Raw genomic sequence first — 26,081 nt, forward strand, 5'->3', positions numbered from 1 at the left:
GTTGACCTTTTCACACTTAGATTGCTCACCCTGCAAATTCCCAGGGTATTTAGCCATTTTCCAGGAAGTTGTTGTGGGCTCTGAGGTGGATTTCACAAAGAGTTAGGCTAAAACAAGTCTTATCTGGATTAAGGAGGAGTTACTCAGTCCTAACTTAGGACTAACCTTAAGTTTTTAATATCTCCTAGGACTGGGCCTAAGTATAGGACTAGTCCCAAGTTAGGACTGGTCCCAACTCTTTGTAGAATCGACCCCTGGGGTGAATTTTTCAAAGAGTTAAGACTAAACTTATCTCGAGTTAGGACAAGTTGATCGTCCTAATTTAGGAGTATCCCAATGTTTTCAATATCTCCTATAGGACTGGGCCTAAGTATAGGACTAGTCCTAACTGTTTGTAAAATTAACTCTTTGTATCCCGAGTTAGGAGGAGCTACTCATCCAAAGTTAGGACTCTCTTTGTGAAACCGACCCCTGGGCAAAAGACTAGTCTTATCTTGAGTTATGACTCAGTCTAACTTAGGACTAGTCTTCAGTTTTTAATAAATCCTAAGACTAGTCCTAAGTTAGGACTATCTCTGTTAAATTGACCCCTGATCAGGTTAAATGATACAACCCTTGGGTTGTGTGCACTTTCCCCGGGTAAATTGCATAAGATGTGAAGCGTACATGGGGTTGTAGTGGGGTTAAAATTCCCCAGGAATTACCTGGGAATTGGCTCTGTACAGTGTGAAACAGGCATAACAGGATTCGATATGCTAACAAATTAGAAAAATGTGATTGCACGAGCGAAAACCAGTTACAAACGCCTTAAATAACGACTTCACAAAGAAACGAGTAAATCTTAAAGTCTATATAGGAAACTTTTGAAGGGGCACAAAGGCCATGAAAAGGGGCAACAGAGGCAGTGGCCTCCCTCCCTGGCCTTACGGTACATCCTCCTGCCAGGCAAAATACAATATTACAGACATCTCACCACGACCTGACACACGCATCTCTACAAACAGCATTTAATAATGAACACCTTTTAAAATCAAGCTTTCCTAATATTTCAAGGTATTTTCACCTAGTTTTCTGACAGCGAGTGAAGAACTGATGCTTTGAACTTCATAGGCCTATAGATTTTGACTGCTTTTGGCCATAAATTAGTAAGCAATAATGTAAGAACGGTTTATGTCAATTCTTACACAAAATATACATTTTTTTAGTGCATGAACTGACACCATGCAATGTATTACAACATGACTGTGTGTCAGTTTGTGAAAATGTAGGTCAGAGTGTGGGCTACACACAAGGCAATATCAGTTTGTGAAAAGATTTTTATTCACATTTGGGGTTGGGGTGCTGTAGGGCAATAAACTAGTTTATTGCTCCATGGTGTAACAAAGGTAACATGAACCTTGGTCTCAGTTCCTGGAAACAAAAATTTTCAGTTTCGGTGCAAAGTTGCAGTTTCTTATTATCGTAACCAAGAAAGTAAAGCTCTTGGAGCATTGAAACAGCATGAAAGTGTCTCGATTAACAATTTGCTAAAATGTGACAATTTGGATACAAAAATAGTGTTTTTTTCACTGTCAGTTCGTAGACGATCTGTTTAGGTATTTCTTGGTAAGCATTTACATCTTATTTACCTCCAAAACCCCCATTCAAATATTTGTCTTTATCTTCTTTTATGCATGGTATCATAGTCACTATGTCCAAGTTCAAATAATGCAATTATTTATATTGTATTATCACAGAAATCCACAAAGCTTCAGTGTATTTATTTCGGTATTACGGTTTTCTTTTACTGAAGTTTCCTCCTTTACTTTAGAAGTCTTTCGGTTTGTCGTCCAATTTCATCTTGAGAATGGGTTGAAATATAACATTGAATTAAATTGAAAGTAGAGAAGCATCTAGAATTTGTTGTTTAGATAGGGGAATTCTGCCTTATAGCTAATAGATATTAAAAAAGTGTACAATTGTTACATCTGTTGGGTAAGTATTTTCCACATAACAATGCCGACTTAAATTACTTGTCCAGGTAGATTAATAATGTGGATTTGGACCACAGTTTTGTTAAAAGAAAATTATTGGATAAAAATATGCCTCAAGATGAATGCTACATCTACTTCTTTTTTTTCTTAATAAGCTCTCGCACAAAAAATTAAGTGTATAGACTTTACTCCATTTCGACAAAAGGGAACTTAATCAATTGAATAATTACAGTACTAAACAAGAACCCAAAAGAGGGAAGACTAAAAAATAGAAGAAAGTTTTAAGTAGGATTTGAAACTCTACATGGTGGAAATACGATATGGAAAGGTTTGCGGTAACACCATGTAATGACTATCTCTAATGAGTTGGGGTGGTTCTGAAAAGAACCGTTGGTTTCAACTCGACGTTATGATCAGTATGCTCTGATCGTCTTCCGGAGAAAGCGGTTCTTTTCAGAACCACCCCATTAGAGATAGTCATTCCATTGTGTTACCACAAACCTTTCCATAAGAAAGTTTTAGATGTGTGAGGAAAACCCCAGAAAATTATTCCAGGGAGAACCCATGCAGTCAGGAAACCTATTTTGTAGCAATACTTTTCTGTGCTTACAGGTTTTACAAAGTTGTGTGCTTTCAGATGCTTGATTTCGAGACCTCAAATTCTAAATCTGAGGTCTCGAAATCAAATTCAAAATTACTTCTTTCTTGAAAACTACGTCACTTCAGAGGGAGCCGTTTCTCCACTGTTTTATACTATCAACAGCTCCCCATTACTTGTTTACAAGTAAGGTTTTATGCTAATGAATATTTTGAGTAATTACCAATAGTGTCCACTGCCTTTAACAGGCTCCTAGTGTTTTAATCACTGTCAAAGAAATTATATTTGATCCAGAGGTTGGACTGTGTGCTAGCTGTGGGATTCTGATTACAAAATGGCTCACAGACTGAGAAATATCCTCATCCTAATTGCTGGATTTTTATTATTATTTTTTCAATTTTTTCCTTACCTTTGTTCTAACTGCTTTGCTGAACATTAAAGTTGGCATTAATGTGTAGAAAAAGAACAACCAAAACATTTCACCGTTGAACACTGGTTTCTAAAAAGTATGTATCTGGAACAAATCTTAAGATTTGATTGCTCTGAGAATAAGAGGTTCAGTGAAGCGTAGAATGGATTCCAATTTCACCCAGGAACTTATATGGATTTTTCTCTATGAAATTCAATTTAATGTACAAATCTAGATAAAGCTAAATTAACGTCAGTTGAAGGTCATTTCAAATCACTATTTACCATAAGACATTTGTGCGTCCTGGATGCTAATGTAGTGTAAGATTATTGATCAATGTCGTCTAAATGGAAATACTTTGATGGTTAGAACATAGCATTACGACTGGTATGCATTACAAATCCTAGATAAATGCCAGTTTTGTGCAGAATGAACACCCCCCCCCCAAAAAAAAAAAAAAGGAACAAAGAATTTCATTTGATTTATAAAAATATATAAAAATTTCAGAATAAAAAAATATATGCATTTGGGGGTGTTAATAATTACACAAAAAAATAAATTATTAAAATCAAACAATATTAAATATGACTGTGGGGGTAGATCTGGGCCCAATTTCATCAAGCTGTTAAGCAGAAAATACTGCTCAGCCAATTTCTGTGCTAAGCAAAAAAATGGGTGGGGCACCAGTCACAACAAACTTCATGCACTTTGACAGATAAACAGTTTCCGCTAAGCAATATTTGTTGGGTCAAAATTGGGTCATGGTCTCAATTGCATAAAGCTTCTTAAAGCACAAAAAACAGCCAAGCACAACAAAAGTTTATATTACTGGAGAAAGGTTACTTTGTTTAAAAAAGATGCTTTCAAAATTATTTTATTTTTAGAATTTCTTTCACAGACGTATGTGTAGGAATTGTGGAGAACAGCTTTATTGTAAGTTCTAAACCACTTTAATTCCTATTCAAATATTGTAAGACAGAGCATTGGGGAAATTCATAGATACACCCTTTTCACAATTGTAGACGCCTATCCCTCGCCTTATAAATATACCAAGTAGTTACCGTAGTACCATTTTCACGGTGGAAATTGTTTTGTGGAATAATGATTTTCCCTTCCTGCGTTGTAGATGTGACGGGTTTTGGTAAAGTAGTATTAAATGAATAATATATATGCATGGACATAGTTGTTGTATTTCTAACTCTAATTGCAACTCACCCTGGGGAGTCAGCAACTAGGAGTGTTACAGTCACTTAATGAATAGAAAGAAATATATCTTAAGATCGGCCTGCGCCAACGATTATAAATGCATGGGTTGCCTGGCTCTTAAGTGCCTTTCCTCGGTAATCTTCTGAGTTTAATTGAAGACCACACTGGCAGAGATAATGGGAATTTGTCTTTGTGGCACACGATCAGACCATGAAGAAACAGAGGAACGAGGGGGGAAAAAAGCTTTCTTTTTATTATTTATTATAAGAAACACATGACCTTGAGATGGAATCAGGACTCTGGTACTTTCATTAATTGAAATCTAAAAATCAACCGTCCACAACACTTTCTTCTCTTACCCACAGGTTTATATATATTTGATGCAGTGCACTTTATTAAATCTTAATGCATTCACGTATCTTGTACTTCTTCTGACCGTGGTTTGATGTAAGACTTTCAATAGTGTCTTTAAAGGCAGTGGACACTATTGGTATTTACTCAAAATATTTATTAGCATAAAACCTTTCTTGGAAACAAGTAAAGGAGAGCTGTTGATAGTATAAAACATTGTGAGAAATGGCTCCCTCTGAAGTGACGTAGTTTTCTAGAAAGAAATAATTTTCCACAAATTTGATTTTGAGACCTCAGATTTAGAATTTGAGGTCTTGAAATCAAGCATCTGAAAGCACACAACTTCGTGTGACAAGGGTTATTTTTCTTTCATTATTATCTCGTAACTTCGATGACTGATTGAGCTTAAATTTTCACATGTTTGTTATTTTATGCTTATGTTGAGATACACCAAGTGAGAAGACTGGTCTTTGACAATTACCAATAGTGTCCACTGCCTTGAAACCAAAAGGACATCGGGACTAAAGCTTACCCAATAGGTTTCTTTACCTCTTTCACAATCACTTGATGAATATGGACAACAACATTTAAGAATATTAGAGGTATTGTGCGTAGTTTTAGTCCGCTGTAATAAATGCTTCTATATCGTATTAGTTGAGATAATGTGGATTGTGGACAAATAAACCTTTCGGTTTTGGCTCGTTTTGTTTAATTGTTTTTCAAGGTTTGGTAAAAGGATTTTCTGTCCATTGTCAATTTTAAATGCTAAGATATAAAGTGATAGACCAGTCCGGTATCTTTGAGTGTTGGGGGGTCGTTGTTTTATGTAATGTCCTTTTTCATCTTCATGGAAACTTAATGTAAATTTGATTTATTTTGCGGTGGTTACTTTCAGTTCTAATATGTGGCTAGAGCGAGAGTTGAACCAGTAACCTCCTGACCTCCTTGGTACTCTAATACTTGAGCTAACTACCCCTGTGTTGGCGGCTCCCTATTTCGTCAATATCTTTGTTCATATCCCGCTCCGTTTGTTTCAACCCCAAATTAATAAAGTAAAAACAAAGTGCGTTTTAGGCTACTATTATTACAATTGCTGTCTGTCAGGCCTCCTACATTCCTAAAGCCATCTCAAGCACCATCAGCCAAATGGGCAAACAATCTCTACCCTCACAGGTACCCGTTCACTTCTGGATGATGAGATGTGATAACAGTTAAAAATGCTGTGCCTGAGGACACAAATGCTGTGATCAGGATTCGAACCCATACTCTAGTGACCCAGTTTGAATACTCACCCCTCAATATAGCCAACAAAGCGGTTGGTACCCGTTATCATCCCACTATCATGGATGGATCATGATGATTTCAACATTATGTTTTCTTTCCAATGCTGTAACCACAGGGCCCTCCCCTTGTTTTTTTTCAAAACTGGGGCGTTCTGGACTCAAACTGTTATGTGTTTGGCCAAAGCATGCTGGATTGATACAAAACCTCGGAGTGTCTTCTACTTATTTCTATCTTGGTTTAGAAGACCTATATACTGAGCAATCCGGAGCATTCTATATGGTTCCCTTTTTAAGTTTTGTGTAAAAAAGGGGGGAAATAAAAAATAATTAAACACAATTTTTTGGTTTGTTTTTTTGTGTATCGATCAAATATTTTTATGCAAAATCGAGCATCAGTCCGATATGATAGCTTGTGTATGGGGAGAACTCTACAATGCAACGGAATAAAAATGGAATAGAATTATTGTGTTTTTAACAATGATTGAAACACTGCTTGCTCAGTGTATATTGTTATCTACAAAGAAATTGACAAGTAGTTAAACAAAAGGTCAATGTAGGGGCATTCTTTGGTAACGACCCAAAAAGAAATTGTGTTTTATCCAGAAGACTACTTGTTATGAAATTCCTCTCTTTCTTTTCATTATTCTGCATTTCTCTTTTAAAGTACATCTTCCACTAAATAAGGTTGACAGATCTCTGAAAACTAAATTCCCTGTTCTGCCTCTCCTCCAGAGTTAGTCCCCTCTTGTACTTTCAGTTTATCTCAAAACACTTCATCGGATCACATTGTCCCAGCATGCCCTGGGAGAGAATCCCCCTAGGATTCATATTTTCGGTAATCTGTTTGAATTTATTTACTTTAGACGGAAATTTATTTTTTTATTCAATTGTTAATCAGGTCAAATTGCATAGCAATACTTCAAGTGACTTCTATTTCTTTGTTGTTCTTATTTTTTTAAACCCACATCCTCTTTCTCTGAGAAATATTAAAAAGAGTAATGGTTCTTTGAGTAGAGGCAAAGTCAATTTAAAGCAATCACTGCCCCTGCTAAAGTGTGTATTTTAGTCTAAGCAAGTCTTACTTCAACTGCATTATGCATTCAGTTGATCAGTAACTTCATCACACGTAACATATTCATGTACTTGGGAGTTGGTCACGCATGAGAGCCATTGCCCAATATTGCCGTCTCGCTCCATTAGCAGGCTAAACTTCTCCAACGTTTAGAAACTGCGGGGAGGCAAACAACCCTGAATTCTATTTATTCAAACAGTGTTGGAATTATTAGTCTTGCGCTGATCATCGGTGGCAGGAGTTGGATAGGGAGGGTGGGGTAGAATTAGAGAAGGTTATTATGAGAACATAAGATGCGGAAGTACATTGTCTTCATTACAGACACAAGTATTTACATCAGGAGGGTCTTCTGGGATTTGAGTTTTTGATTTGTTGATACGTACATGAGCCTGCCCTCTACAGGTGTGTTATAATAGGATACTCAAAGATTGCTGCAGTTATTTAAACATGCGCAGTTCTTCTGACCTAAATCAAGCTTGGTTTGTCCAATAGAAATCCACAACGGAACTGAAGTATTAAAGGGAAGGTATACGTTGGGTAATCACCCTGAAAACTTATTGCAATAAAAACTATTAGTTAGAAGCCTACATCAGCTTTTGATGGTGTAAAGGCATTCAAAGTACAATATTATATTGTTGTGTAAAAATCTCGGTGTTTATGCCCCAAAATTTGCATCTGAGCAGTAATGCTTCTCAGATTGTGTACTCCTGGTTCCAAAAGCCTTCTAAAGGTTGTTGGAGTCACCTTTTAAAGGCAGTGGACACTATTGGTAATTACTCAAAATATTAATTAGCATAAAACCTTACTTGGTAACGAGTAATGGGGAGAGGTTGATAGAATAAAACATTGTGAGAAACGGCTCCCTCTGAAGTGAAGTAGTTTTCAAAAACGAATTTGATTTCGAGACCTCAGATTTAGAATTTGAGGTCTCGAAATCAAGCATCCGAAAGCACACAACTTCGTGTGACAAGGGTGTTTTTTTCTTTCATTATTATCTCGCAACTTCGACGACCAATTGAGCTCAATTTTTTACAGGTTGGTTACTTTGTGCATATGTTGATATACACCAAGTGAGAAGACTGGTCTTTGACAATTACCAATAGTGGCCAGTGTCTTTAAGTCTATATTTTATCACTATTATGATGAAACTTGGACATGAAGGATAGATTGGTTAAAGGGTCTATGAACTTTTTGTAGGACAAAAAACTCAATGTCCACAGATTTACATTAAACTCACACAGTTTGAAACTCTTCTGAAAATATTACATGCTGGGTAGTTTTTGAGAAATGAGTTAAACAATGTCATGAATATAATTGTCGTCTCAGTGATCATGAGACGACAATTATTTTAGCATGTGAAAAGCGTATTTTTATGACAATGTTTTACTCATTTCTCAAAAACTACAGCACCTCAGCAACTAATATTTGAAGGTACGCTTTCTACTATCATTACCTTCAAATGGTGTAAGTGTGATGTAAATCTGTTGTTGCACTGTGTTTTGTGTTACAAAAAGTACCCAAATCCTTTAAGAGCACTGTCCTTACAAAAAATCACTAATTGTTACAAATCGGGGTTTTTTTTTTGCACATTTTTGATGTAGAACCACTCAATAATGTTAATATTTTCACCAAGTTTCAGGACTTAACATGTAATAGTAATAGTTTCATGTTAAAACTAAGTAGCATTACAGACAAATCATGTATTTTACAATTGCAGTTTTTATGAAGTGATAAATCAAAATTACTTAATCCGTTGATTAACGTAGCGCTTGTACGGTTCCTAGAAAAAGCGTTCTTTGACTTCTGCGTTTCTACAGAGTGACAAATCTGTTGATTTAACATCTTACAAAGTGACAAAGCTAAAAGTGCATCAGCCTGTACACAATGCTCTGTGGGATGTGCTGGCTTAATCTTTGTTTTTATGAAGTGACAAGGAATTAACAACTCATCAAATTAAAAAGCTGCAAATCGAAAAAGAAACTGACAGTTAGTTTAAATTCCTCTAGTAAAAGGTGGTTTGAATTATTTCTGTGGCTTCAATTGAATTGTCCAGCAGTGATTCTAAAAAAAGGCCAAGTTCTCCATTTGGACAAATATTTCACTGGAGTTTTGGTATAGTGGTATATACATTATAACAAGTGAGCACTCTTATTAAAAATTAACAAAACATTCTCACCCCCTCCCCCCTCCCCTGATGATTATCAATCCTTAGTCTTTCAAATATTTGATGGGTTGGATTTTTAATATAATTTTATTTTATTTAGTTATTTATTTATATTTATATTGATATTTTATTTATTTATTTTTTTTTTTTTTTTTTTTTATTTATTTATTTATTTATTTATTTATTTATTTTTTTTTTTTTTGGGGGGGGGGATCCCATGTCCCAGACTTCAAACAATAATAGGTGCAATCAGCCAGGAGTCGGTCTTAACACCTAGGTATTGTGGAGAGTCAATGCCCAGACTGACTTTTGAGAACATTGAACTCTTGACAATTATGACGCCAAAGCGAATCATTTCAGGTGTATGACAAACGGGAAGTTAATTTGACAGTTAAAGTGAAAAAGACATCAGTTGGATAAGGCGTCTGTTCTGACCCGAGATTGTATGCCTCTGGAGGACTCGTACTCAACAGTAGAATATGAAAATAATACAAGCAGTTTTTACTGTGTATAAATTAGCGAACTGAAGTGACAATTATGAGGAATTTTCTTGTGTAACTTTGTAGCTTTAACAAGATATATACACTGCAATGACATAACTTGACATTTTCATTTTGGAGGGAGGGGAAGGGGGAGAGACAGGCCTGGAAATAATTTTTGGGGTCTTCATATATAATCAATTAGTTACAGTGTATATAGTTACTTGAGCTGATAGTCTTGGTTATATGTTCATAAGCATGCACTGCCTGAATTCAGCACTCACAACCTGGAAATACTGGAAAATGTGATCACGCATTTAACTCTACCAATAGATTTGTTAAAGCAATCGCACAACATCGGTAAACAGTATTTTCCAAAGGCCCACACTTTGTGTATCACAACTTATATATAAATTAACAAACCTGTGAAAATTTAGGCTCAATCGGTCATCGGAGTCGGGATAAAATAACGGGAAAACCCACCCTTGTTTCCGCACGTTTCGCCATGACATGTGTTTAGAGTAAATCTGTGATTCTCGATATCAAGAATTGATAATTGTTTTAATGTTTTCTCAAAAAGTAAAGCATTTCATGGAATAATATTTCAAGAGACGTCTTTCACCATTGCCTTCTGTAAACCCTGTAAGTTATTTGTAAATCTGTGAACGTTTAGTTTTTGTTCTGTTCAGAAAGGCCAGTGGCTTTAACAAACTTCACAGATTAGTTTTAATAAACATTATTTCTACCATAGGGTTTCCATACAGTAATACAAAAGAATCGTGGGGAAGGGGGAGTCTGACGGGTAGGCTACTCAGGCTAGGGTTCTTAGCAGGGGTCCTGCACCCCCCCCCCTCCCCCTCAGTTTCACACTTTGAATTTTCTTCACTTTAGCTTGTCCAGCTACCTTGTATTTGCAGTGTAAACAAGCCATCTGTTGAGCAGGGTCAAGAGTGGCTGTTGCCAAGTTGGCTGGTTGATTGTCTATTGGCTGGTTGATTGTCTAGTTATCCTGTGTTGTGACTGGTTCAAAAACGTGCAAACTTGTTTTCAAACGTTGCCTGCTGACAGTGTGGCAAACTAGCTTGATGTCTTTCTTGCGCGTGGACTGGCTATAGGTAATAAGAATACTAGCCAACAGCCTGTGTTTTGGCTTGGCTGGTTTAGTGTGAGTTGTTCTTGTAATAGGTTATAGCTGAGTTATTGATTGGTTTAGTTTCCTATCTTCTAAGATGCTTGTCTGATGACCAATTACTTGATTGACTGTCAGTCTAAATATTTTGGAAGACATTTACATGGTTGGTTGGTTGGTTGGTTGGTTTGTGTTTGGTTGGTTGGTTGGTTGGTTGGTTGGTTGGTTGGTTGTTTGGTTGGTTGGTTGGTTGGTTGGTTGGTTGGTTGGTTGGTTGGTTGGTTGGTTGGTTGGTTGGTTGGTTGGTTGGTTGGTTGGTTGGTTGGTTGGTAGGTTGGTTGGTTTGCTGTTTTTGGTTAGTTGGTTTGTTATTTTTGGTTGGTTGTTTGTTTGTTTGTTTGTTTGTTTGTTGGTCGGTCGGTCGGTCGGTCGGTCGGTCGGTCGGTCGGTCGGTCGGTCGGTCGGTCGGTCGGTCGGTCGGTTGTTGGGTTGGTTGGTTAGTTGGTTTGCTGATTACCTTGCTGCTGAGCTGTTTGTCTGACTGAATGCTTGTTTGGTTGGAAATGGTTGGTTGGTTGTTTTGTTGGGTTACGTGGTTGGTTGGTTGGTTTGTTAGTTTGTTGGTTGGTTAGTTGGTTGTTGGGTTGGTTGTTTGTATGCTGGGTGGCTATAAACAGACATGTTCAGAGGTTACCTGACGGTCATATAGTAGCTACCTGATTGATCAGCTGGTTCATTGACTACAATAAGATCCATGATTAATTTATCATTCCTCCATACACACTAGACAAAATCTCAGTATCTTAAAGACCACGTAAGCGGTGGCTTTTCCTACCACAAGAATCATGCATCCACCGAGAAATTATTTATTTCAATTAACTTTTTGTTATTCATTAGTAACTCCCAAATGCCGTTTCTAATTATCTCACTGCCTTGGAGAAAGGTCAGGTTGTCAACAAAATTCAGTGCGCTGACGTTTCTCTCCAGCAATAGACGTCACTTCCATTAGTTCATCACGGAAAATTTAATTCATTTCCATATAATTAGAATGCAGGCACATCTTTTCTGTCCATTTCTTGATTAAAAAACACTGTAATTAACATACGCTTGGAAACGAAAGACGAGGGAATATACGAGACGGGGTCTCAAGCATAACGACCAGAATGAACAAAGAGAAATGAAACTATTGTTGTCCTAATCTAATTAGGAAATAATTTAATTCTTAATTTTACTTCTGAAATGAAAACTAACATGTGTGGATACTGAACTGAAGGATGAGTCTTTGTCTATAGAACAAAGATGTGAATTCTGAATTAAACTTCAAATTACGCATGCAGCCTTTCTAGTGTGTGCATGTTTAAAGGTAATTATGACTACCATCCCTTTCTATCTACGATATTATTTTCTGAGGGAAAAAAGTACAAGCATATACTCTCAAACTTAATGTCATTTTTTTGTATTACTTGAAAATCAATGCAAAATAATGGTATACTTATAAGTTGTTTTGAAGAAAATGAAATTGATCGATATTAAGCAACAGCATTAGAAGGCACACGACTAACTTGCTTTCATAAGTCATCTTCAGTGTTGTAGCCACATTGGGCGGTGCTGGGCGGGCCTGCCCAGGACTCTCAATTTTTTCCCACAATCTGAGCAAAATACATTACGCCGCCCAGCACAGATTTTAAATATTGTCCACTTTGCATTGGTCTGAGACACAGCTTATGATGAGGAGTGAGAAGTAACACAATCAAAAGGCCATTCAACTATTGGATGGCCACATGATACAAACAGTTTGGAAACCTGGCCCCCACCTCAGCAATAATGGCCCCATAATTAAACATGAACAATTTTGTTGTGTTGCACTTGGTAGACTTCCAACAAAATTTGATTTATTGCCCACCACTGAATTTGGTCTAGCTACAACCCTGATCATCTTGCCATGATTTGGAAAAGATTATGTGCTCACATTTTTTGAATAACCTTTTAAGTCTTACAGTTGTTCGGTGGTTTGATTTTCTTGGAAATCTCTGATATTTGAGTATTTTATCAAAGTCTTCCCTGTGTCTGTACATTTTCTTGAAAGAAATCACCAAAAGGGAAAAAGAAGAAGAAAAAAAATCAAAATTTTGTTTGTTGTTCTTTCTTGTGATTCATTAAGTCTGTTAACCTCCTGAACTATATCAAGAAGCTTCCATGATTAATAAAAAGGAAACCCAAACCAGCTAGCCATTTTCCAGGATTTTTTGCATCCATCAATGCTCATCCTGTTTTTTATTTGCTTATATTTTGTTAAATAATGCTCATAAAAAGTGCCTTCTGGGCATTTCATTCTTATATCCAATATTCAGTCAGTGTCTTCTTAAAGACACTGGACACTATTGCTAATTGTCAAAAACCATTCTTCTCACTCGGTGTATCTCAACATATGTATAAAATAACAAACCTGTGTAAGTTTGAGCTCAATTGGTCGTTGCGAGATAATAATGAAAGAAAAAACACCCTTGTCAAACGAAGTTGTGTGCTTCCAGATGCTTGATTCCGAGACCTCAAATTCTAAATCTGAGGTCTCAAAATCAAATTCATGGAAAATTACTTCTTTCTCAAAAACTACATTACTTCAGAGGGAGCCGTTTCTCACAATGTTTTGTACTACTAACATCTCCCCATTACTCATTACCAAGTGAGGTTTTATACTAATAATTATTTTGAGTAATTACCACTAGTGTCCACTGCCTTTAAAGATGACAATTATGCAGGAACTATTTCTCAGAGATATTGATGCAACAAGAATATGGTTGAATTATTACTTGATATTTGAATTGAAAAGCTACATCCCCCTTATTACGGTGTTCCCTCTCCTGTCCTCGCCTGTTGAATCGCAAACTCAAGTGTGATCCCTGGCAATACGGCAGTTACAGGTTGAACGGCTTCTAATGGGCAACCACTGAACAAAGATACAGACAAAATAGGTAGACCACCAAGAATTAGTGCTAGATATTTCAGTTGTTAAAGTGCTGGTACTTTAATCCGGAAGTCACAGGTTAAAATCTCGCCCGAGAAAATTTGTCTTTAATCAACACTAAATTTGATTTTTAAAAAATTAAAAATTAATATACAATACCAGCTTCTACCTTTTAAACTGCATAAGACGCTCATGGCCCAGAACAAACACAAAAACGAAAAACAACACAATTTAGCAAGTCTATACTTGATCTAGTCAGCATGCCCCTTCCCCCTTCCTTGGTTATGCTATGAAACTTTGTTTGGTCCAATTTCATGATGGCAGATACATAATATGGAACAACACCTAATTTTTGTTCATACCACCATCACCTCAAAATGAATGGGGCCATTGGTTTAAAATTGTCTGCCAATTCAGAACCCTTTTCCCCAGATTGTGGCAAACACCTTTATCCCAAGTCACTCAGTAAGGTCAAGTTTGTTAATATTTAAAAAGTATGCTGGTTAAAAAATATATATACATTTTATTTTTTATTTCAGTGACTGCAATTGTTGATGGCTCTTTTTGGACCCATAAAACATATTTCATGTGTTGTTAAATTTGCGTAACTAATGAACCATTTTAAGCTATGCCATATGTATTATAAATAGAAACAACAACAAAATATAATTTATGTTTAAATGATATAAACCATATGTTACTGTAATAAACTACATTTACAGAATATGACTATAAATACAGAATGACATTCACAGTCACATTTCAGTCACAGGCGTTAAGTTGCCCATCTCTAAAATCCATTGTCATATGGCAGCAACAGAGAGAACCACACAAAAATAATTGTGTACAAATTATTCAAATTGGGGCTTCGCAGACGCACCTGAAACTTGATGAAATTTGACTCGAGCGTCTATCGCATTTCATTTGCATTTGCAGCTGCCAGGAATTAAAATTAAATCTATTTTTGGTTGTTTATCATTGTATTTAATTTGTTCCCCCGAAAGGCTACAATTTCAAGTAATTTACCGTTCAGTGTGCAGGGCACCTTGCAATCAGATGAGTGAGTAGGTATGATCAAAGATTTTACAAAGTTGCTGTCATACGGACCAGGGCAATTTTATCGTTGTCACGGCAATAACACACCGCAACAATGGTTTCAGTCCCATGCAGTCACATTTTATTGAATTTAACAGTTGGGTCTTAAAATGAAATTAATGTTTTCTTTTTTGTCTCTTCTTTTTCCCTCTGCTTCTTAAATCTGCTCATCATTTCTTTCTCTTTTGTCATTGAATCATTTCATCATTCTTACATTTGTATTGTCTATCATCATTTGTCCATCTTTTCATGTTCATTCTTTGGATCCCTTTTTTTTTTTTTTTTTTTTTTTTTCATTCGTTTCTCCATCTTTCCATCTATTATTCTGTGTCTTTTCATGACCTCTTTTTCATATCCATCTTTGCCTTTAATATTAATTTCGTATTTCCTTCCTTTCACTATTTGTCCCCTTTATTGCTCTGTGTTTACTTAATACTTTGACCTCATTTTCTTCCTGTCCGATCCATCTTGCAATGTTTCTGTGTTCATCATTTTCTCTCCTATGCCCCTTTCTGACCCCCCCCCCCCTTTACTGGCTTCATCTCTTCATTGAATTCCCATTCATCGTTCCATTGTGTTCTGGGAATGTTATTAATTCCCAATGCGCGTTCTCCTTTTCCCCATCTCCTCGAAAATCCCTACACAATACGCTTTCTTATTGATCACAAACCATGTTCATTTTCAATTTATATCTCATTTAATTCTATTTCATATTTCTCTCTTGTCCAAATAATCTTTTCCCAATTTTGTTCCCAATTCCTTTTCCTTCTGCCTCATCCTACATCTACTTTCCAACTTCCATCCCAACTTCAAAACGCCATCTTATCTCATCACTTCTTTTTTCTTTTCTTAAATCCTGTTCTTAACTCGCCCTGTGTCCACTCCTCTCCTTACCTGTTATTGACTACAGGTCTAGGAAAGCAGACGGTTGTTGAAGGGAAGATGTGTGCCTATCTCAAGCAGTTCGTTCCTCATCATTATGAAACACTTATAACTCGTGGCATACTCAAAAGATAACTCAGGACATCTAGCACCCTTTAGTGAATGTTCATCTCCAAGAACAAGATCATATTGTAAGTTTAAACAAATAATTATACAAGTGTAACTTTTGTTAGAATTTGGTTTTCTCATATGCTCATTGTCAACCAGGGTAAGGTGATTCATTCTTTTTAAGATGTTTTTTTGTTTTACTTTTTTATTAGTTTATTTGTTTTTGTTTGTTCGTTTGTTGTTTGTTTGTTTGTTTGTTGAGATGATCTTCCCAAAAAGGAAACTTGGCAAAGCTCTCACAAGGGGATAGATACAAATGCCATGCTGGCAACAGCTAATCTTTCCCATACAAACATTGGTTTGATGCCTATGATTATGAATTGCACAAATCAAGAAATTGTGATTCAGTAACGAGACAGCAATACTTATTCTTGTCATTGTGAAATCAGCGGTTAGCTGGGGACTCGAACTTACAACCTTGTGATTGCTAGTCCTGTAGTGTAATCACTTGACCACTATGACATTATTCATTATTTATTTTGCAACTTTCATGTATTGGAATGTACTGTCATGCATTTTATGCTGTTGGCAAACTGTTTTTAATTACAACTAAACCTTTATCTTTGTGAGCTTTTAATTGGACTCGTATAAGGAATAATAATAATAGTTAACATTCCAATGGGTACACCTTATTTGTGTCCACGCTGTGTCCACAACAATCAACTTTGTCCCAGAACACCTATGCAGTTCATACATTTACAGTATTGGTGCACACAATAACAATTGTGACAAACTTGTTGTAAAAAGAAGAGAAGCCCATTTTCATTTTCACATCACGTAGCTTACCCTGTTAATGGCCTCGCCGATTGAAATTATGCTTCAACATGACCTGGTAGCTTTTTCACCATTTGTATAAAATATTTATTTTAACTCGATTAGAGTAGAAAGGGTTGGTTGGGAAGATTTAATATCAACTGTGTTAATGAAACGGAGCTGTGTAGTTTTGTCATGTTTGAGTAAATGAATATTTTTATCATCGATGATGGATGCTGGTTCCCGATTTGTTTTTTGTCTTGTGTCCTTGTTGCATTTCATTGAGTACATTGGACTATAGAGAAAATTATACTATTCCAACTATGTGTGTGTTAAAGGCAGTGGACACTATTGGTAATTACTCAAAATAATTATTAGCACAAAACCTTTCTTGGTGACGAGTAATGGGGAGAGGTTGATGGTATAACACATTGTGAGAAACGGCTCCTCTGAAGTACCATAGTTTTCGAGAAAGAAGTAAATTTCCACGAATTTGATTTCGAGACCTCAAGTTTAGAACTTGAGGTCTCGAAATCAACCATCTAAACGCACACAACTTTGTGTGACAAGGGTGTTTTCTTCTTTCATTATTATCTCGCAACTTTGGTGACCGATTGAGCTCAAATTTTCACAGGTTAGTTATTTTATGCACATGTTGAAATACACCAACTGTGAAGGCTAGTCTTTGACAATTACCAATAGTGTCCACTGCCTTTAATACTGCCTTTACCATTCAGCCTTTGCAAAGTTTGTTACTGAAAAATCAACTGAACATATACCTGTTGCAATCTATATCTGAATCTGAATTATGAAGTCAGTCGACAAAGCATCCAAAAGGAAACATCACACCAAGTTAAGTAGACAGTGAAGACATTTCAGTTTTAGACTTGGGGGGGGGGACCACTGTATGGGAAAACCCCACAATATCAGTAATAGGAACTGGAAAACCCAATCCACATGCAAGTCTCATGTCTGGGTATCGAGCCAGGGTCCACAGAGGTAAAAGGCAGGGACAGAAACCACTGAGCTAACCTGTATAACTATCTTCATGGTAACTTTGATCCTTAATTCTGTCTGGTTGATCTTAAAGAGTATGGTACATACATGTGTATGACCTGGGCCCAATTTCATGGCTCTGCTTACCGTAAGCACAGAATCGGCGCTTACGGAAGCAGGGAATTCTGTGCTTACGGCAAGCGTACTTCAGGGGTTAGCAGCGAATTTTGGCTTCTGTGCGTGCGTACTCCACGTTACTAGGCATTCTACGCTTACAAGGCTAGCGCAGAAATTCGCGCTTGCACGTAAGCAGGGAATCGCAATCGTAAGCGCAGAATTCGGCAGAGCCATGAAATTGGGCCCTGGACTGCCAATATCAAACCCTTTTCTATATCACGTATTGCGCTATTTTAAGCTATGTGTCAAGTATGCTTGAAAATTAATTAAGGTTGTACAACAAAATTCAATATGAAACTGTTTTTCAATCAAGACAAATGTATTTTTATATTTAAACCTGCAACTATAACAGAAAAATAATCGGGTAAGATAACATTATCAATGGGACATTAATCAGGGTGAAAAAGGGAAAACAACAGTTTCGTTTATTATTATAAGTATTACTTTGTTTACTTTATGGGAATCAACTGCTTTCATGATATAAAACTGATTAATTTTTTTGATTTGTTTATTTTGGTTATAAAAACATAACAAGGCCAAAAGTATCAGAGGCCACAACAGATATGATTAGTTAACAATGTTACAATTTATTTTAAACAGCCAAGCAAAAAATTTACTTTAAGACACTGGGGTGGATTTCACAAAGGTAGTCCTAACTTAGGACTAGTCCTAGGCAATGCTAAGAGATAGGACCAGTCCTAAGTTAGGACGAGTTACTGGTCACCTTTGGTAATTGTCAAAGACCAGTCTTCTCACTTGGTGTATCTCAACATATGCATAATATAACGAACCTGTGAAAATTTGAACCCAATTGGTCGTCGAAGTTGCGAGATAATAATGTCACACGAAGTTGTGTGCTTTCAGATGCTTGACCTCAAGTTCTAAATCTGAGGTCACAAAATCAAATTCATGGAAAATTACTTCTTTCTCGAAAACTACATGACTTTAAAGGGAGCCGTTTCTTACAATGTTTTATACTACTAACAACTCTCCATTACTCATTACCAAGTAAGGTTTTATGCTAAAAATTACTTTGAGTAATTACCAATAGTATCCACTGCCTTTATTATTATTATTTTTTTTTTTGGGGGGGGGGGTAGGGGAAGGTTTGTCCGAGGGTGGGGTGGGGGCAGGTAGCATCTTGAATTCTAAGATATCTACCATAATGGTACAGTTACCATGGAAAGTGTTCCCTTTTTATACGAGGCCAAGCGAGTTAAGTCAACAACATTACCTTGTGACAAGTGCACCACAAAATCAAGTGAGAATTATTTGTTTTCTTACGGCACGAATCATTGACAAGACCTCCCAAAGGCTGTGTGAATGCCCAAACACAATGAAAGAGAAAAACCAATGACACTTCCATTCCACAAAAACACCTGGGTCCACTGTCACCGAGCATCAAAAACTGCTTGGCACAATTTCTTCTCTATTCGGCCCCAAACTCTGTCCTTTGGTTGAGCTCAAATTTTTCTAGCCAGGAACAAAAAAGTGGCTTAGTGCTGTTCCTTTTATTTGTGTTACACTCTCGCGTCTTCTTGAATGTTTTAGTACTGTATGTGAGTGGCATACATTTTGCCTTTTGAAAAAAAAGGACCTGTTAGGTTTTGCGTTTAATCTACAGGTCCTTAAAGGTTGGTAAGTGGTCTCTGACTTTCATCCTTTATTTACCCTGAATGTGAAACGTACTATTTACAAATAAACATTTCAGCCAAAACATTTTAATATCAGTTTTATCTCAAGAAGATGAAACATGAGTTGATGTAATTAAACAATAACAAGGTGTTGAGGAGAAACTGTGTTGCTTTCCATCCTGACTCTTTAATAAAGGAACTACAAATACAACAAGCATACAACATCAAAATCATATCCCTCCTGATGCGTCAAAGACATATTTGTTTTACATTTTGAGCACTTGGCAGGTAGTTTATGGTTTTTAGTTGTTTTCACTTGTAAGCATCCGGCTGACAATGTATATTCAAAAAGGAGTCGGTCCTCGGCAGGTTGAATACACTGACTTGCAAAGTCTGGGCAGTGTGAGCACAACGGTAATCAAATCAGGCTCCAAGCCAACGAGGGAGGGGCAAGCAAATGCGATTTTGCGCATGAGGGGAGGGAAGTCAGAACTTGCCCGGGGGCCTGGACTCTATGTTGTTATGGCCTAGGCAACTAGCTGATGCCATCGATCGATAAAGTGTGAATCACATGCAAGCCAACTGAGTACTCCCCTCTCAATTTTTGTCTTTTTCTTGTCTTTTATTTTTTGCTTTGTCTTTCCTGACTTTTTTTACCAAAAAAATTGAAAGTATAATCGAAAAGGAGGAAAGGGTGATCATGGATAGGAGATGAGAAATAAAGAGATTTCTGAAGTGGAAGTTTGTGTGTAGATGAATCTTGTTATTGGGATTTTACTTAAACAGTCAATACTTGTGGCATAAGAACAGTCAATATCTTTGTCATGTTCCCTGCATACAACAGCAGAAATGAATACTGAATCTTATTATACCAAACAGGGATCAGACTGTTACTCTTTCTTGTCTTGGGCATTTTGGATTTGATGGCTTCAGGAGTGGCTATGGCTTTATTACCAACAAGTCTGGATCTGGATTTAAATTCTTATTGCTAAAAACCCTAGAGAATTATTCCAGGGGAAAACCCATACAGTAAAGTAGGGACTGAAAACCCAATCCAAATAGTGCCTCCCCCCCCCCCCCCCCCCCGATGGTCTTGGAACGGGGGTGCCTGGACAGAGGTGGAAGGCAAGGCATGACACCACGACACCAACCTGACTGTCCAATGGGTGAATGCAAATGGCTGATGAAGCCACAGTCAAAGGTGCTGAGACCCAGAATCACAGTTAAACAATGCTTTGTGGCGTGTTGTGGCCAATTGGTCTAGTTTACCGGACCCAAGTGCTGATGTTGTAAGCAGCAGAGTGTGGGTTCGAATCACGGTTATGACACTTGTACTCTTGAACAAGGCACTTAACCATAATTACTCCTTAAAAAATTGGAAAGGCTCCTAGTGGATAATACCCATGCCTTCATCCTTATGGACTATGAAAGGGGGTAACCATGTTTCAGCACCAGGAGTAGGTGGCAACAGCTAGTGGCAGATGAGTTTGGTCGATAGACCAAATCAGTAAAGTGTAGCCCTTATCTTGAAGTGAAAGTCTGGCCTTATTATGTTGGGCAATCTCTCATTAAAAAAATGTTTAAAGTAAAGAGATAAAAAAATCTTACTATCCACTAAAAATCCAAGTTTAATGAGACATTTAGCTCAAAATGACTGCATTTAAGATGGCATTATTTTCAAATGAAGAATTACTGTCTTTTATTTATAATAACTTGCAATCAGATAAGCCTTTTATGATTAGGAGCGCAGTAGGCCTATTGGTTATTGGGAAACAATTTGGGTTATAGAAACTTTACGTTACTAGTCAAATTCTCATGTGTGTCATATAGCTGTATACTTTGCATTCTAATTGAAGTCTTTGGCACTTTCTTTTCAAAAATAAAATTCAATAAAAACATTAGTAAATCAACAACTATACAAAGTAAATAAATAACAACCAAAACAAAAAGGTAAAACCAAGATAAACAATCAGCCACATGGAACCCATTTGTTGTTGTTTTGTTTTGTTACAAACAAACAAAAACACTGATGGCCCTTGCTGGACCTCCCATCACTGAAGAAAAAGCCTTTGACACCCAACTTCCGCCCTGTTTTTGTTTCGTTAGTCATACAACAACACTTCCTTAATCATTAGTGTTGTCATGGCCCTTGCCAACAATAGAGATTGTTGTGGGTTTTTTACTCTCTTGTTAATTATCTGAAGGATGACTTATGATAGTGTCTGGCCAGGGTGACATGCGTCTAATCCTATAATCCAAACGGGGCATGGTGGGTGTCTTTTCAAGGGTCTGTTCAAGTTAAAGAGAAAGTCGCAATGAGAATATCTTCAAAAATCTTCAAAAACGTGATTGTTCACACTATAGAGCTAGCGATGGATTTAATGTAGTTGAATAATGGGCTTCTCAGTGCTCCAAAATCACAAAGGCACTGCTTTACTAAATAGAAAGCTTTGGAACAGAATTTCCTTGGCAAGTTTGATCTGTTCTGCAAAAACTGAGCTGCAAACCAGACAAGAGTAGGATGCACCACACATTTTGTTTTTAGAACCAAAAATTTACACCAAGTTTGTATGTTTTAAGCATAATAAACATATTGCAAGATACATTTGTCTTAGACTTTCTCAGTTCCGGTTTCCTCAGACTTTAGTTGGCATGTCACATTGTTCATGGCAAGCTTCCGCGTAGTTTTGAAAAAGATGATGAACACCAAGACACAATTCTGAATGAAAATGTGTATGGCACAATGGTATCAGGCTTTGACAATCTGGCAACCAATGATGGTAACTGTCTCTATAGTCAGAGGTAAGGAGTAACTTGAGACTAAGCAAGTCACTGTACCAGATATTATTTAAATCCAAGGCTTACTAGGCCGTGTCTGATTAGGTGGTTATAGCTATTGGCTATGGCTACATGTATTGGCTATGGCTGAATGCATTGAAGTGTGTCCTGAGCAACTCCCTTAGCAACAATCATAGCCATAGCTGAGTGTATCTGGGTTTTTATCAAGGCATAGTTTCTGTCTTTCTGTTGGAATGTCCGCTATTGGCTATGGCTATTGGCTATGGCTGAATGCATTGAAGTGTGTCCTGAGCAACTCCCTTAGCAACAATCATAGCCATAGCTGAGTGTATCTGTTTTGTTTTTATCCAGGCATAGTTTCTGTCTTTCTGTTGGAATGTTTCTTCATTAAAAGGCAGTGGACACTATTGGTCATTACTCAAAGTAATTATTAGCATAAACCTTACTCGTTAACAAGTAATAGGGAGCTGTTGATACAACATTGTGAGAAACAGCTCCCTTTGAAGTAAAACAGTTTTTGGGAAAGATAACTTCTTACTCAAATATTAAAAGGGTTCAAGCCTGAAGTCTTAATATTTTTAAGGCATCTGAAAGCACACAAATTATTTTCATTATTCTCTTCCAACTTCGATGACCAATTGAGTCAAAATTTTTACAGATTGTTATTTTATGCATAATGTTGCCATACACCAAGTGAGAATACTGGTCTTTGACAATTACCAAAGGTGTCCAGTGGCTTTAACAAAAATTGCTGTCAAGTATTAATTGGGTTGATTATAAATGTGATGGTGGTATATCAATATCACTGAAATTAATTTTGTCTGAAAATCTGTCGCGTTTGTGACAAATTAATTTAGCTTCAAACTCAATACTTTGTTATCAAGTATTTTCACTGATGAAATTTAATGATGAAATTGTATTAAAGAGATGGTTTATAGTTATCATTACCAGTTCCTTGACAATTCATTTCAATTACAGTTGAATTACAGTATTAGAAGAAGATAAAGAAGCAAATTTGTTTCTCATAGCAAGTAGCCTACCCTTGTTTATAGGTTTCCTCAGGCTTGCAAGCTAAGTTCACCTATGAGGCATCCTTGGTCTCAATACTAGAAATGTCTAATAATTACAAGGGATAACATTTTGCCTCGGGTAAAGCAAAAAATTTGTTTGTGCCCTGATCGAAATGTCGAGCACTGGTTGACGAGTAGACTCACAGCTCTTCTTAGAGCCACTGACCACTACCTACAAAAAAAGTTGTTTACACTTCAATGCAAACCGTAGTACTTATTTTAGAACAGTTGAGTTTTATGCTCCATCAGTGAGAATGCTCCACCATTACTTCACTAATAGTGATATGCTCCACTTAATGAACCGACCTAGTTTCAATACCTTGATTAAGCCTCGACCCAGTTAAGACTACAGTTTGCATTTGTTTGGAATTTCTTTGTTAAAGCCATTGGACACTTTTGGAACAGAGAAAAAAGTTCACAGATTTACAAATAACTTACAGGGTTTACAGAATGTAATGGTGAAAGACTTCTCTTGAAATATTATTCCATGAAATGCTTTATTTTTTGAGAAAACATTAAAACAATATCAATTCTCGATATCGAGAATTACGGATTTATTTTAAACACATGTCATGACATTGTGAAACGTGCGGAAACAAGGGTGGGTTTCCCTGTTATTTTCTCCCTACTCCAATGACCAATTGAGCCTAAATTTTCACAGGTTTGTTCCTTTATATATAGACGATGTGACCTATGTTTACATTCAAACCGCCCTCTGTTGACAAAACACTATATACGTCATGTTTCGCCGGGCACTGAGTTGCGTAGTCATAGTAAGATTACGTACACTTTCTAGCTGGCTGCCAAAACACAAAGGTTTTGCCCGGCGGTATGTGCGCGAATCATGTTATGGTTTTCGTGTGAAGTCAGAGGTCACATCGTCTATAAGTTGTGATACACAAAGTGTGGACCTTGGACAATACTGTTTACCGAAAGTGTCCAAAGGCTTTAAATATGGTGAACTGCTATATCGCAAATACAGACACACCTCTTGGCTCACTTTCATAGAGCTTCTTGAGCAGGAAATACTGCTGTATGCTAACCTTAATCTGGTTAGCATAATTTTGTTTTGCTTAGCTTATTTTTGTGCTTATAAGAAGCCCTTTACAATAATCTTCCTCTGTGCTGTCTACACGTAATACAAAAGTGTAAGGCAGCCAGGGCTAGTGCTTAAGCATCTCTGTATGAATTGCATGGCTCTGCTTACCATAGCAAATAATCAGTCAAGCTAATTTCACAGGGGCCAATTTCATAGAGCTGCTTAAGCAAAAAATTTGCTTAAGCGCGAAAATAGCTCGCTTGTTTTACACATGTTACTGGCCAACATTTCATGCCATATACATTGCCTGTGACTGGTATTGAGCTGTTGTTTACTTAGCATAACAATTGGGTGGAGTCTTGGCCGGTATTCTGATTTTACTAAGCATTGATTATTTTGCTTAAGCAGAATTTTGTGCTTAAGCAGCTCTATGAAATTGGGCCTGCAGGTTAGCAAGGAATTTTGACTTGTATGCACTGTCCCCAGGAACTTATCAAGAAAACTGAAATGTTAATGTGTTTTTTCTTCTTGGAAATTGCCTGGAACTGGTTGCCTGTACAATGCCGTTATATAAGCTATTATCACACCAAATAAGTGTCTGAAGGCACTTATACTTTGCATAACAGGTATGAATTCAAAGCTATGTTTGAATTATGAGACTAGGGGTGGATTTCACAAAGGTAGTCCTAACTTAGGACTAGTCTTAGGCAATGCTAATAGATAGGACTGGTCCTAAGTTAGGTTCAGTAACTCATCCTAACTTAGGACTGGTCCTATCTCTTAGCATTGCCTAGGACTAGTCCTAAGTTAGGACTACCTTTGTGAAATCCACCCCAAGTTAGATATCATGTTTTATTTGGGTTTTACCATTCTGTACCATCCACTTTGAATTATGAGACTAAGTTGGATATCATGTTGTATTAAGGTTTAACCGTCTCTACCATCCACTTCAGTAAAAGTTAACATTCTCAGCACATTGTTACACCCAACAGGTGTCTGAAGGCACTTATATGTTGCATAACAGGTGTGAAAGCTACGTTTGAATTATGAAACCAACTTAGATATCAAGTAATACTTGGGTTTAACCATCTGTACCATCCACTTCAGTAAAAGAAAACATTCTCAAAGAAATAGTTTAGCTAACTTTTAAGAGCTGACACCAGACTCCCACCATTCCTTTAATGATGAATCTGCTGAGATCATAAACAGGACCCTTATGCATTCCATCGCTGACCTCGGTCTGACCTCTAGCTTGTTTATCAAAGATCAAATAAATTGTCTTCAAGTCATTAGGTGTGACATTTTCACTTAAATCCAAGAGTTTAAGACTAAACGGGCCAGCACCCATTTGTGGCACATCCAATCCAGGTGTTTTTGTTTGTCTGTGTGAAGAGTTATGAACTTTATCTTTCAAGATTGGATTGCGAAGTAGGAAGGGAGAGAAGACAGATTGGTTGATTGTTATCTATTTCTTGTAAGCACAGACAAAACTTGACAAGCACAGAATTTGTGTACTATTGTTAATTATTATTACTCTGTTTGGTGATAACTGGTGATGAAATAGGCAAGGCACTAACTTATCTGGTAGTCACTTTAAATCAGCATTCCCCGCAAGTTGTACAAAATCAAAAATTCCGCACAGAAAATCCAAAGATTCATACTTTTTTTTTTAAAGTATGAATCTTTAAAAATATCAGATGTGGACCCTGGAACAAATTAGTGCTTAAGTTTTAATTTATTGTCTTTTTAATATCGGCTCGTGGAAGCCGAAAGAAAGTAGGAAATCCGATACAAGACCAGATGGCGGGGGGGATGCTCCAGACTTAAGTTGCCAGACTA

The 26,081-nt window shown here is 36.9% G+C and overlaps 1 protein-coding gene across 2 annotated transcripts in view; it reads left to right on the forward strand.

Moving 5' to 3' along the window:
• The window catches only part of LOC139934958 (thiamine-triphosphatase-like), a 61,044-nt gene that overhangs the window by 17,228 nt on the left and 17,735 nt on the right, over positions 1 to 26,081 (forward strand). The window contains exon 2 of one of the 2 annotated variants that reach the window (XR_011785743.1): positions 15,635 to 15,797. Coding sequence is in view for 1 of the 2 variants with exons in the window: in XM_071929387.1 (XP_071785488.1) it covers positions 15,635 to 15,741 (107 nt within the window). In the remaining variant the exon portion in view is untranslated. Of the gene's footprint in view, positions 1 to 15,634; positions 16,932 to 26,081 lie in introns of those variants that run through there. The other variant, XM_071929387.1, reaches the window with a different exon arrangement.

Source organism: Asterias amurensis, chromosome 3 (assembly GCF_032118995.1).
Source record: "Asterias amurensis chromosome 3, ASM3211899v1".
Classification (NCBI taxonomy): Eukaryota; Metazoa; Echinodermata; class Asteroidea; order Forcipulatida; family Asteriidae; genus Asterias; species Asterias amurensis.